Source organism: Helicoverpa zea, chromosome 6 (assembly GCF_022581195.2).
Source record: "Helicoverpa zea isolate HzStark_Cry1AcR chromosome 6, ilHelZeax1.1, whole genome shotgun sequence".
In the NCBI taxonomy this organism is placed as follows: domain Eukaryota; kingdom Metazoa; phylum Arthropoda; class Insecta; order Lepidoptera; family Noctuidae; genus Helicoverpa; species Helicoverpa zea.
Window position 1 is genome coordinate 6,482,000 of NC_061457.1, and position 12,411 is coordinate 6,494,410.

The window sequence follows — 12,411 nt, forward strand, 5'->3', positions numbered from 1 at the left end:
TATTTGTACATAATTCCCAGTATAATTTGTGAGTCTTCAAACAAATAACTTAAAAAAGTTCGCGCTCGCTACGCTCGCGGCTACTTGTTGTTTGACAATGTACCTACTTAATCAGGTACTTTGGTGTCGTAGACACAAAAAATTTCGCGCTCGCTTCGCTCGCGCAATATTACACACGAATTACCTTGTTGATTACATGAGTCAAATCCACGCTGTCTACCTTTTTAAACGGTTTTATTTAGCTTACCCCGTTTGTTTTATTTATTCATTCTTGGGTCAAATTTAGTAATTCAAATTTCACCCTCTTCCTGTCAACCGATTAATCTGAAATTTTGTATACACCTTTAATTCCGATGACAATACAATATAGTAATATCAATAACATTGTAAATCCAATATGGCCGCCGGCACAAAATGGCGGATAACGTAGATTTTATCAATCCCATCAATATGGGTATCAAATGAAAGGGCTCAACAAGCAGAATACAATATACTATAAAAAATTGAAATCCAAGATGGCGGCCGCTACAAAATGGCGGATAACGTAGGTTTTATCAATCCCATCAATATGGTATCAAATGAAAGTTCTCAACCAGTAGAATACAATGTACTATATAAAATTAAAATCCAAGATGGCGGCCTCTACAAAATGGCGGATAACTTAGGTTTTATAAATCCCATCAACATGGGTATCAAATGAAAGGACTCAACAAGTAGAATACAATTTACTATAAAAAATGAAATCCAAGATGGCGGCCGCTACAAAATGGCGGATAACGTAGGTTTTATCAATCCCATCAATATGGGTATCAAATGAAAGTTCTCAACCAGTAGAATACAATGTACTATATAAAATTAAAATCCAAGATGGCGGCCTCTACAAAATGGCGGATAACTTAAGTTTTATAAATCCCATCAACATGGGTATCAAATGAAAGGTCTCAACAAGTAGAATACAATTTACTATGCAAAATTGAAATCTAAGATGGCGGATAACGTAGGTTTTATCAATCCCATCAATATGGGTATCAAATGAAAGGGCTCAACAAACAGAATACAATATACTATAAAAAATTAAATCCAAGATGGCGGCCGCTATAAAATGGCGGATAACGTAGGTTTTATCAATCTCATCAACATGGATATCAAATGAAAGGTCTAAACAAGTAGAATACAATTTACTATGCAAAATTGAAATCTAAGATGGCCGCCGCTACCAAATGGCTGATAACAATTTTTTATCAATCCCACCAATACGGGTATCAAATGAAAGGGCTTCACAAGTAGAAAACTGTCAGTAACTCCAGCGGGGCCCAACAGGGCCAAGGCCTGCCTGGGCTGCGAGATTGTTCGAAAGAGTTACCGCGGCCCTGGTACATAAAAGGCCTACGACGGAACAAAACGGTTTCTAGTCAAGAGTCTGACACTCCCTCACCGCTGCTGACCCACAGCAGGAGAGGTCATGTGATGATTTTTGGGGTTGTTAAAAAAAAAAAGTATCTGGAAGGGCTATGTATTGAGGAATTAGATTGTAATAAATTGTCAGGTAAGAGACCGTGTAATAATGATACACTAAATGAATTAGATAGAATGAGGAATATTCGGTACGCATTTTCATTAAATACTAAAAACTAGAAAATAAAAAATCGGTAAAAAAACTTTTAAGTTAAACGGTTTTATCTTATGTGCACTGAAAACTAGAAAATAAAAAAATAGTTACTTACCTGTCAACCTACGTAGGTGGTCCCGGTCATATTAAACTAAAATAAAAACGTGGGGCCCCTGTGAAATCCTACCTATGGCAAAGCATATCTTTATACTTTGGTAGATCATGAGCTCGGCGTTCGCTGGTGAAGCCGCTACGGCTGATTATTGATTGTCAAAATCTCCAGTTACGATTATAGTAAGTCGATGCAATCCACACCTATTATACCTCTAGAAGAAAGTACTACAGCAATAGTTAATGGGCCCCACGTTTTTATAAATCAAATGTAGCAAAAAAATATATTTATGGAGTCCTCAAAAACAAAAAAGTTTGCGCTTCCGACTGCTTGTTACTTCACAGTGCTTTTTAAAACTTATTAACTTTTTGTGTACATTAATCTGATTCGACTTTCATAACTTAAACCTGGTCAACAGGCTCACTACAATGATTTCGACACATTTTTTTAAGTCCTTTACCTACCAAAAAAGTGACTTTCGTTGGTGAAAATAAACATAAGTAGGTAGGTAGGCGGGGCGGCATTTTTCAGTTTTTGCCCCGCCTGAAAAAAATAGAAGATCCGGCGCTGTCTTCGAGTTTCAATAATGAAAATATTATTAGATTGATTCAACTTTATGAATTTCACCGGGTCTTGTGGGAACTCATTCTCACAAAATTTTTGTCCCCACTTTCTTCATAATTTATATCTTCTATTAGCCTATTTTCCACACTGTAATCTTTCTCGAAACAATTTTTTCATCCACCATCTAGGTTTCCGTTTGTTTCTCTTTTTAGGGTTCCGTAGCCAAAATGGCAAAAACGGAACCCTTATAGTTTCGTCATGTCCGTCTGTCCGTCTGTCCGTCTGTCACAGCCGATTTACTCGGAAACTATAAGTACTACAGTGATGAAATTTGATGGGAATATGTGTTGTATGAACCGCTACAGAAATATGACACTAAATAGTAAAAAAAAGAATTGGGGGTGGGGCCCCCCATACATGTAACTGAGGGATGAAATTTTTTTTTTCGATGTACATACCCGTGTGGGGTATCAATGGAAAGGTCTTTTAAAATGATATAAAGTTTTCTTAAAAACATTTTTCTTAAAGTGAACGGTTTTTGAGATATCAGCTCTCAAAGTCGTAAAAAGTATGTCCCCCCCCCTCTATTTTTATAACTACGGGGTATAAAATTCTAAAAAAAATAGAGGTGATGCATGCTAATTAACTCTTTCAACGATTTTTGGTTTGATCAAAGTATCTCTTATAGTTTTTGAGATAGGTTGATTTAACTGTAATTTACGGAACCCTTCGTGCACGAGTCCGACTCGCACTTGGCCGGTTTTTTTTATTTAAAATGTGTTGAATAATGACTAACGCCGCAGCAGTGGTGGTGCACGCAACCGCTAAGTTTGTCGGAGTCATGGCGAATGACTGGGGCTCGCGGAGCGCTCTGGGGCCCGATTCTCCTAATTTTACTTAAGCAACATACGATTCACAATCGACTGCGATCCAATCACGACTCGATCACGATTGAAGCGTATGTGGCATTCCGCTATTTTTTCTTTGAAATAAACGTTTTTATCCTTTTCTGTCATTCAATAATGAATCATTTTGTCTGCAAATGATTTACGATTGCAATATGATTGCAGAGCAAACTACCGTATAGACCAAAATCACCAAAATAGCAGACCAATCGCAAACCAATCGAATGTCGTTGGAATACGATTGGTCTTATATTAGTAGCAGAATGCCCGACCATGGTTAAAACTGCTATTGCGATTCAATTTCTATTCGATTTTGACATTATTAACTTAGGAGAATCGGGCCCCTGGATCGATTGACCTCGCGTACAGGTTCGCGGCGGTCCGTACAGGAGCTGTACGCGTATCCAATGTACTCTTGGACAGTGTTTCCCAACTACGCGTAACACAGGAACGCGCTATCCGTACGCACCTTAACATTATCCACGAGTCCCGAGTGCTGACACTACAGATCCACGCATTAAGAAGATGAATTCGCCGAAAAAGCTATTGTACCTCAAGCAAAACAAATGGTACCTACCTAAATAGTAGTCATTCCACATCCACCACCTTCTCTGTTTTAACTACCTGATCGCGAGAAGGGGGAGGTTCTCAAGTAGACTTTTCTTTTATATCTTTGTTACTTGATTTCTTGAAGGTTTTAAAATTCTTTTAGGTACTCAGGCTAGCGAAGTAGGTACCTATAAGTATATATGAAATTGAAATAATTTAAAAAGCGGGGCTACTTTAAACTGTTTAACAAATTAATTTAATTTACGGGACTAACACTAGTTTCCATGGAACTATACCTAGAAGTGTGAATTGGAAATTTGGCGTGTATCTAGGTAGGCATTGCTTATAGCATTCAAGTTTATCTAAACCAGTGATTCATAACCTTTTAGTCATGAGGGACCACTTTAACTAAAGTTTGTCTTGCCGGGGACCACCTCATCGGTTTACCTAAATTAACACTCTGTTAAACGCATGTCGGCAGTTGTGTAGGTAAGCATATGCAAATAAAGAAAAACTTGCCTATGTAGTTTCCAAATGCGCGAGCGAAGCGAGCGCGAAGTTTTTATCGGACTTAAACCAAATATTACGTAAAATTTAGTCCAAACGTACTTAACTTTTTGTTTGTTGACAGATGCAAAAATAAGGGCATATCGTTTTTGACTACGCGAGCGACGCGAGCGCGAAATTTTAATTATTTTTTATTTAAGACTCAAAACCAAAATTACGTAAAATGTAGTGTCACGTGTGTTTTAAGTAGCAAATTTTAACAATAATTAATTTTAAGTTTAAAAAGTTTAAACTTTCTTGTTTAATGTTTTGTTATTGTTAGACAGTTTTATGTAGCGGCGCAGATACTAGTTGCGAACATTTTTTTTTATTGGGTAAATTTTGCCGCCCCCTAATAGCTGCCGCCCGGGGAATTTGCCCCCCCCCCCCCTGCCCCCCCCCCACGCTACGCCACTGGTGCAAACACAAAGTTCAGCCTTTATAAAATAACGAAGGTCTGGCTGTCGCTGGCTCTCGATCTATTATGAAAGCTAGAAGTAGGTTAGTTTTTCAAATCATTTCACATAAGTTTATTTACACGATCCGCGTGTTTTATGGAAAATTGAAAGTTAGTCTGTTTGATCAGGCTCTTGTAGCCAAAGTTTAACTCGAAAACAACAAAAAAACGCATGTTCCCTAGGCGTAGGGAATCTTGATATTGCGATTTGACGTTAGCTTTTGCCTTTTAGACCACCCTTTATAGCAAGCAATCAGAACCAACCTATGGCTAGTTTCTGAGCGCTTTTATCAACGATCATTATCTTTTACATATGATTAATCTCTTGTACGTCTCTAATTATAAAACAATAGAAAATCAAATGTGTCTCGCATACATCTGCGCTCTGACATAAAACGTGTTAATGAGAAAAAATGAATAGCTAAAGTTAAGTCGACGATAAAAGTGACCATAAAATGTCGTAGGGTATCCAAGCTTCGTGGTACTGAACAAAATTAAAGATTTTTGTTTATGTATTGTGGTTTACTGATATATAACATTTCTACATCCTAAATAACATCCTGTATAAAATATTTATTCCATTAGCATGGGTAGCTCTTTTTGGAACTTTAGAGATTATTAATGGCTTTGGTAAAATTCATCTGCATACGTCTCGTAAATTAATTTTATTATGTTAAATTGTACACTACTTTTCTTAGATTGTGGTATGTTTTTGTGAACATTCAATATTTCGAATATATAATATGTGAATGTATAAGATTGCCTAAGAAACCTAAACGTTCACTCTCCGAGTACCCCACTCATTTTATATTTTAAATTATTGACTTCTAGCTGCTTAACGACACATGAACTTTGAAAGTACCTTTCTAGTTCTTATATTAATTTATATTTTAATAATAAAAATCTTTTCAAAATATTTTTAAACTACGACATCAACATGAATCATCCCCGCGGCCCACGCCTCCCGTCTCCCGCGAACCATGAGAGTGTCACATACGTGATTTTTCACACTATAACAAAGAAAAATAACCCTATCTTACTCCAAACACACTTACTTGTGTTAGTCCAAAGTAAAGCAGCCATACTCATCCACAATAATTAAATAATATAAGTAGGTAGGTACCGGCAGCACTAACTATCTCTAGGTTTCCAAAAGAGCACCTGAATTCATACACAAATTATAAATTGCTTTTTTACATATGTACATAATATTATCTCTTTGTAAAGTGTCGGCATCTATTGTACGCAATTACATTACAATCACAAGCCTGATTTTTAATCCTATATTATCTTCTAAAAATAAGAAAGTCAATAATAATCTATACTATACATCTCTATAAACATAAAAATAATTTATATTTCGTAGTTTGTTTCTCACTGTGCATATGTCTAAAGGTCAAGTAGAAAACTTGTCGAGACTGTACTCATAGTGACATCATAGTGCATTGTATGATGCAATAGAATCGTTTGATTGCTGGCGGTCCAGTGCGTGACTCAGACCATTTTCCTTAGTAGTAGATGAGGTTCTGAAAAAACAAAAGATGTTTTTTAGTGTTAATGATTACCTTTTCCTAGCCTAGATTTTCATCCCAATTATATTTCGGAGTAGCAAGTTTCTTCTTCCATGCTCTTTTAGCTGTAGTCATGTCACAAGTACCAGTCTTACTTCCCAATTCTGATGTCGAATTTGACACGATCCATCGAATGTTTAATTGGTTTCCCTTCCACTATGTTCATCCACATCCATACCCAAAACCTTCCTCACAACATGATCCTCATTCCTCCGCATCACATGTCCATACCATGATAGCCGGGGCCCGATTCTCCTAATTTTACTTAAGCGCCATTCGATTGACGTTCGACTCGATTCGACTGAGATCCAATCCCGACTCGATTACGATTGAAGCGTATGTGGCATTCCGCAATTTTTTCTTTGAAATAAACGTTTTTATCCTTTTCTGTCATCCAATAATGAATCATTTTGTCTGCAAATGATTTACGATTGCAAAATGATTGTACAGCAAACTACCGTATAGACCAAAATCACCAAAATAGCAGACCAATCGCACACCAATCAAATGTCAATCGAATACGATTGGTCTTTTATTAGTAGCAGAATGCCCGATATGGTTAAAACTACTGTTACGATCATATTACGATTCGATTTCTATTCGATTTTGACATTATTAACTTAGGAGAATCGGGGCCCCGGTTTCTACATCTTACGTTTCGCTTACTGGTGCCATTTTGAAACATCCTCTTACATACTCATTCTTCACTATATCCATTCACATAACACGTAAAGTGGATCTACATAAAATGAAGATATACGAACCCAAAGAAAGGTAGTAATGTGATAAGCTGAGTGCGATTGGTGCAGTCTCTAAGCTCCGGCAATACGAGTAGAATGTGTCGCAGATACGCTTGTAACGCCACTCTCCGCTGTTCCACTAGATGAGCATCCTAGAACATAAAATACAACGTAAATATTTTTTTATGAATAACTATTAATTTATTCGCTTAGCTTCGATAACTAAGACCAAAAGGTCTGAAAAATAAAATCCTGGGATCTGAGAAAGTTCTGTCGGCAGTAGATCTAATACTGATTCAATCGCTATGATTGAAAAATCAATTAGTTCACTTATTTGAGGTGCTGAAATTTCCCTTATACTCATCAATCAATTTCGAACCACTCGACCTTTCGACTTCAAAAAAAGGAGGAGGTTCTCAATTCGTCGGCATGTTTTTTTTTTAATTATTATTATTGTAAATGCCTAGCTGGTCTACTATCTACTATTTGACTTACCCGTTTTCTTAACGTTTTCTTTGGTGGAAACTTATAGGTAGCTATATCGGGATGGCATTTCTTCAGCTGCATATGAAGTTCGTGGAACTTGGCGTATCTGTGATACACGTTCCATTCCTCTTGCCCTATTTTTAAGTAAATCTGAAAATAAATACATTTATATTGAAGTCAGGTTCTGATGTAAAGTTTGGCAAAATAAAGACTTTCCGCAACTGGAGAAAGAGCGCTATCATATATATTTTAGCGCTAAAATTTTATTATATAAACTATATATTTTATGAGTTACCTGATAAACATGGTAGGAATGTGCTTTCTTGCCGATCAGGAATGCGCTAGGTATGTGAGCCTTTACATTAGACTCTGGATAATCGAGCACCTCCATAGCGGATATACTCTCGTATTCCTTCAGTCGCTGTTGTAGATATGTGTTAAACTCCATTAACTCTGCATGCATTTCAGCCACCTGTGGTTAATTACAGAAATACTTTAGTGTTTAATTAGGTAAAAAATTAAAAAAGCAACCAAAAACCTTCTCCTAAGTCTGACGAAGTCTCCTAAAAACTGCATCAAAAATTGGTTCGGCTGAACGTCAGATAATCGCGCATAGAAACACCAAGAACGGCTTTTTTTGGGATCGGAATTGATGGCATCGACCATGAGAGGCTTGTGTATATTCTTGACATCATATGATCATACCTGCACTAGCTTTCTTTCATATTGATCAACTTCGGCGCTATCACCACCATCGAGTTTTAAAGCTTTCCCTATTTCCACAGCCGACATGTACTGGCGCAACTGTTCTTTTAATCGATCATTTTCTCTGAAAGTGGTTGGAAATATATCAGAATATTTAGAAAAGCCTTATTTTTGGCAAAATTATATAAAATATCCTACGGAACTTATACTTACTTGCTCAGATCCAATACTACATTTTCTAATTTCTTAATTTTCTCCTTACTAGCTAATTCCATTTGTGTAAACTTCATTTGTAAGTTTAAATACTCTTTTTCCTTATTATCTAAAACCGAATTGAATGTCTTATCCTCGGGCACACTCTCATCTTCTGTAAAACACAGTTCTAAGCATGAAGTGCTTCCATCAATGCTGCCCGCGACTTCTTCACTGTCACTCTCAGATATCTTTAAATTATTTACACTTATCTCAGAAACATCGTCCTTTATTACGTTATTCACATCAATACTGTTGGATGAGGAGAATATTTCCTTCGCGCATTCTGATAGTTTCGACAGAATTTGTGAAGGACTGTCGATGCCTTTCACACTGTCTGGAAAGAAGTGTCTGAGACTGCTCTTGTATTCAGAACTAGTGGGCTCACTACTTGAGGCTGCTTGTGCTACAATTTTAGGATCCGGTGAGTTGAGGCAGGTAGCTGGTGCACTATTCCAAGCAGAATTATCCACTTGTTCTGCAGCACCTAGTGATTTTCTTTTATTTACCATTGTGTTCTTTTGTTCATTTTTATCAAAAGATATAACTTGGCGTAAAGGTTTCCGTTTTAGATTACTCGATGATTTCACAGGCATTGGCAATGGTATCACATGTTCTGCTTTACTAGAATAATTAGCTTGTTGTGAATCATTCAACTCTGGTCTGTCTATTGATAATGCAAACAATACTGTTGATAAACCTGAAATAATTGGTATCAATTATTTTATTGTTTTACACCCATATTATTGTTTTTTTTTTTTTTAGGAAATGAAAAATAGTATAACCAGCGGTAAATACACTGCCGGCAGCCGAAATTTGAAACATTGGCTGCCGGCGCCGGCACTCAAAATGGGTACCGGAGACAATGGGCTGTATATGGGCTATACTTGGGAAAATACGGAACCCTACACTTGAGCTTCGCCCGACAAGCTCTTGGCATTTTAAACATAATAGTGATTTTCATAGCATCAATAATTTACCTGCTGCTGTGCTTGGGAGAAGTTGTGAAGTGTCAGGGTCTCTCACAAGAGCACCTTCTTCATAATATTCCATGAGAAGACCATGAGCAACCCAACTTTGCAGATATCTAAAAACAAAGACCAATGGCTTGTTATCTTCTTATCTACAAGTCAACAAGCTGTTTACAAAACAAATTAGTACCTGTCGAGGGATCTCTCATTTAAAGCAGCTCTAAGAAATGCTCTAAAATATCCAAGTGGAGTGTTGATATTTGTAAGAATTTTAAACCTCTCTTTTTCATGTTTTGTTAGGTGTAGACAAGTATAGCTCCATAGAGAATTGCCTGAAACCGATACACTTTTGATATAATTTCTACTGTATATTTAGTTTTCTTTCAAGAACTTACTATTAATTACATATGTTATCACAGAAAGCATTTCCAAGTAAATTTTTCATCATACAACATTATCTTACCAACATTAACAATATTAAAAGTGAAGTTTAAACCTGCAGTAACCAAGTTTTGAATTGCTGAGTTTGATAAATTAGTTCTAATGCCGTGGCTAAGTAGCTTCTCCCATTTTTCACATAGTTGTGCTATTCTGAAACAATTATTTAAAAAATACATAATTTCTTAGAAACAAATATGGAGCCAGAATGTTTATAAATATGCTTGTGTTACCTAATATCATCCTCAGTGGCAAGTTCAGATTTTCCACCAAATCGACTTAAACAACTTTGTACACAATTTTGTAATTCTTGATGAATAATTTTACCATTTTCTATCCTTTTCTTTAATTCCTCTCTATTGTCTATAGCATTAGCTATTGTGTTTAGGATCTTGCTATTCTGAAATGTGAACAATACATTTTATCTGTAGTGTACCAACATACTTGATGTCAATGCAAAACAAATTTATTATATTCATGGAAATAGAAAGGATAATTGTAACTTAGAATATTCTTTAAAGGATACGGTGGGATACTAATGTAATTATGTGAATACAATATACTTATTGCTATAAAGAATTTCTAATTCTAATCTTCTTCTCATGAAGTTAATTTGTATAAATATATTAGCCTGTGTACAAAAGAGAGACAATAATATAAAAGAGCATTTAAAAACAGCATACATCTAACATTTACACATCACATCTGATAGACACAGGCAGGAATACAACAACAAAGTACACTGGACTACAAATGATTTGTTTTCTTAATCATATCAGAAGTCTTCGAGTCTCCAAAGAAAGAAGAATAACAGTAAACCTTTTTTAGAATTCTGATAAAACCTTCAAAATGTAACACAGTGTATGTAATGTGTTCAAGAATACAGTTATAATAATTTTGTAGTTACTGTTTTCCACCTAGATATTTATGTTTTGCCTCTTTGGGTATCAAATTGTATAAAACAGGATAAAAATTTGCTTGACCAAATAGCTAATGATCTTTATTTACTAGCACTTGTGTGTATTATTTATTACTATAAACCATTTTACATAAATTCTTAATTACATTACTCAATGACAAAGAGTTTTGCTTACCATGTTTCATTTTATTTTCGATCTGCAAACTTATAACACGCATTTATATGATAGTTTGATGTTATTCTAACACATAAACCTATACTAACACATTTCAAAATTAATTTCAAAACGTACACACTATTTATTTTGAGTTTTTGACTTTCGTTGTACAATTTTTATTTTGATAGATTGACGATGATCATAGACTTTAATTGTAAATTAGCAGAGTAATAGAGGGAGTAGGTAAGAGAAAGATCTAGACACACGGCAGTGTGTCCGCCAAGTTCGAGCAAAAAAGCGACACACCGGCCGTGGGTTATATTACACGAACCATTTCGGGCCAAATTCGACCCCCCTGTAACTCAAAATCTATTTTATTTACGCATATCAAATTTCTAGTATCTAGTGAGACCCCCTCACTTATCTAAAATACAAAATTTCATTAATATACCTATTGTAGGTCTTGAGATATTGACGTCAGAAAATCGCTATTTTTACTATACACTCACTGACTGACTGACTCACTCATCAAAAACCTAGACCACTTCCAATGGTCGTATTGACTTGAAATTTGGCATGAAGGTAGGTCTTTATGTCAAGGTAAAGGGAAAAATCTGAAAATGGCCAAGTGTGAGTCGGTTTCAAAATAATGAAGGTGTTTTATACCCGGTGTAAATTTATACCCCTAAGGAACTAAAACGAAGTTTTATCTATATTTATATAATATATCTTCGAATGGTCGTACCGATCTGAAATTCGTTACAAAAGTTTGTATTTAGTCAAAGTAAAGTAAAAATCTGAAAATGGCCAAGTGTGAATCACTTTCGAAAATAACGAATGTGTAACTTTGATCCACGAACATAATATATGATAACATGTCATGTCAGTCAGTTGGTAAATCTAGTTCATTTAGTTAATCTAGTTCATTTCTTTGTAAGAAACATAGTGCATATTAAAAAATCTGAAAGATAGTATAAATGAGACATTTCTTTAACTAACTTCATCATAAGAAAAAAATAAAATAAACAACCTTACAAAAATAAATGAAATCCCACCCAAAACAAAAATGTGAAATACTGCCAAGTTCGATAATATGGGAATGCTTCGCCTATAAAAGAAGTGAGATCTGAATAAGTATCAAGTTCCATACACATACCTCAGTTAAAAATAGTTACTTTTTAATGATGTTACTTGGCAAGTTTTAATAGAAAATTAAATACTTGATTCATGCGTTTAGTAGGTTTATAACAAGGTGTGTGAAAACTTGCCAAGTAACATCATTAAAAAGTAACTATTTTTAACTGAGGTATGTGTATGGAACTTGATACTTATTCAGATCTCACTTCTTTTATAGGCGAAGCATTCCCATATTATCGAACTTGGCAGTATTTCACATTTTTGTTTTGGGTGGGTTATATTATAGCATAGAG

At 35.4% G+C, this 12,411-nt stretch overlaps 1 protein-coding gene across 3 annotated transcripts; it reads right to left on the reverse strand.

Annotated features, from left to right (window-relative positions):
* Positions 1-5,253: 5,253 nt before the first annotated feature.
* On the reverse strand, positions 5,254-11,216 carry LOC124631307 (sorting nexin-29-like). 3 transcript variants are annotated; one of them, XM_047165632.1, is made up of 11 exons: positions 11,000-11,216; positions 10,139-10,305; positions 9,964-10,058; positions 9,658-9,799; positions 9,477-9,583; positions 8,458-9,196; positions 8,245-8,368; positions 7,835-8,011; positions 7,549-7,689; positions 7,078-7,205; positions 5,254-6,268 (listed from the first exon to the last, which is right to left on the reverse strand). In XM_047165632.1, the coding sequence occupies exons 1-11, from the start codon at positions 11,000-11,002 to the stop codon at positions 6,178-6,180; spliced, it is 1,914 nt and encodes a 637-aa protein (XP_047021588.1). In that variant the 5' UTR covers positions 11,003-11,216; the 3' UTR covers positions 5,254-6,177. The 3 variants fall into 3 exon arrangements, with proteins under 3 accessions (XP_047021588.1, XP_047021587.1, XP_047021589.1); XM_047165631.1 differs by having other exon boundaries at positions 9,931-10,058; XM_047165633.1 differs by lacking the exon at positions 11,000-11,216 and having other exon boundaries at positions 9,931-10,053; positions 10,139-10,273.
* Positions 11,217-12,411: the final 1,195 nt, after the last annotated feature.

Bases quoted from the DNA above. Each gene is read 5' to 3' on its own strand.
- LOC124631307 (XM_047165631.1), bottom strand. The intron at 9,800-9,930 runs GTAAGATAATGT...TATCGGTTTCAG, and splicing joins TTTTAATATTGTTAATGTTG to GCAATTCTCTATGGAGCTAT. The intron at 9,584-9,657 runs GTACTAATTTGT...CTTTGTTTTTAG, and splicing joins AATGAGAGATCCCTCGACAG to ATATCTGCAAAGTTGGGTTG.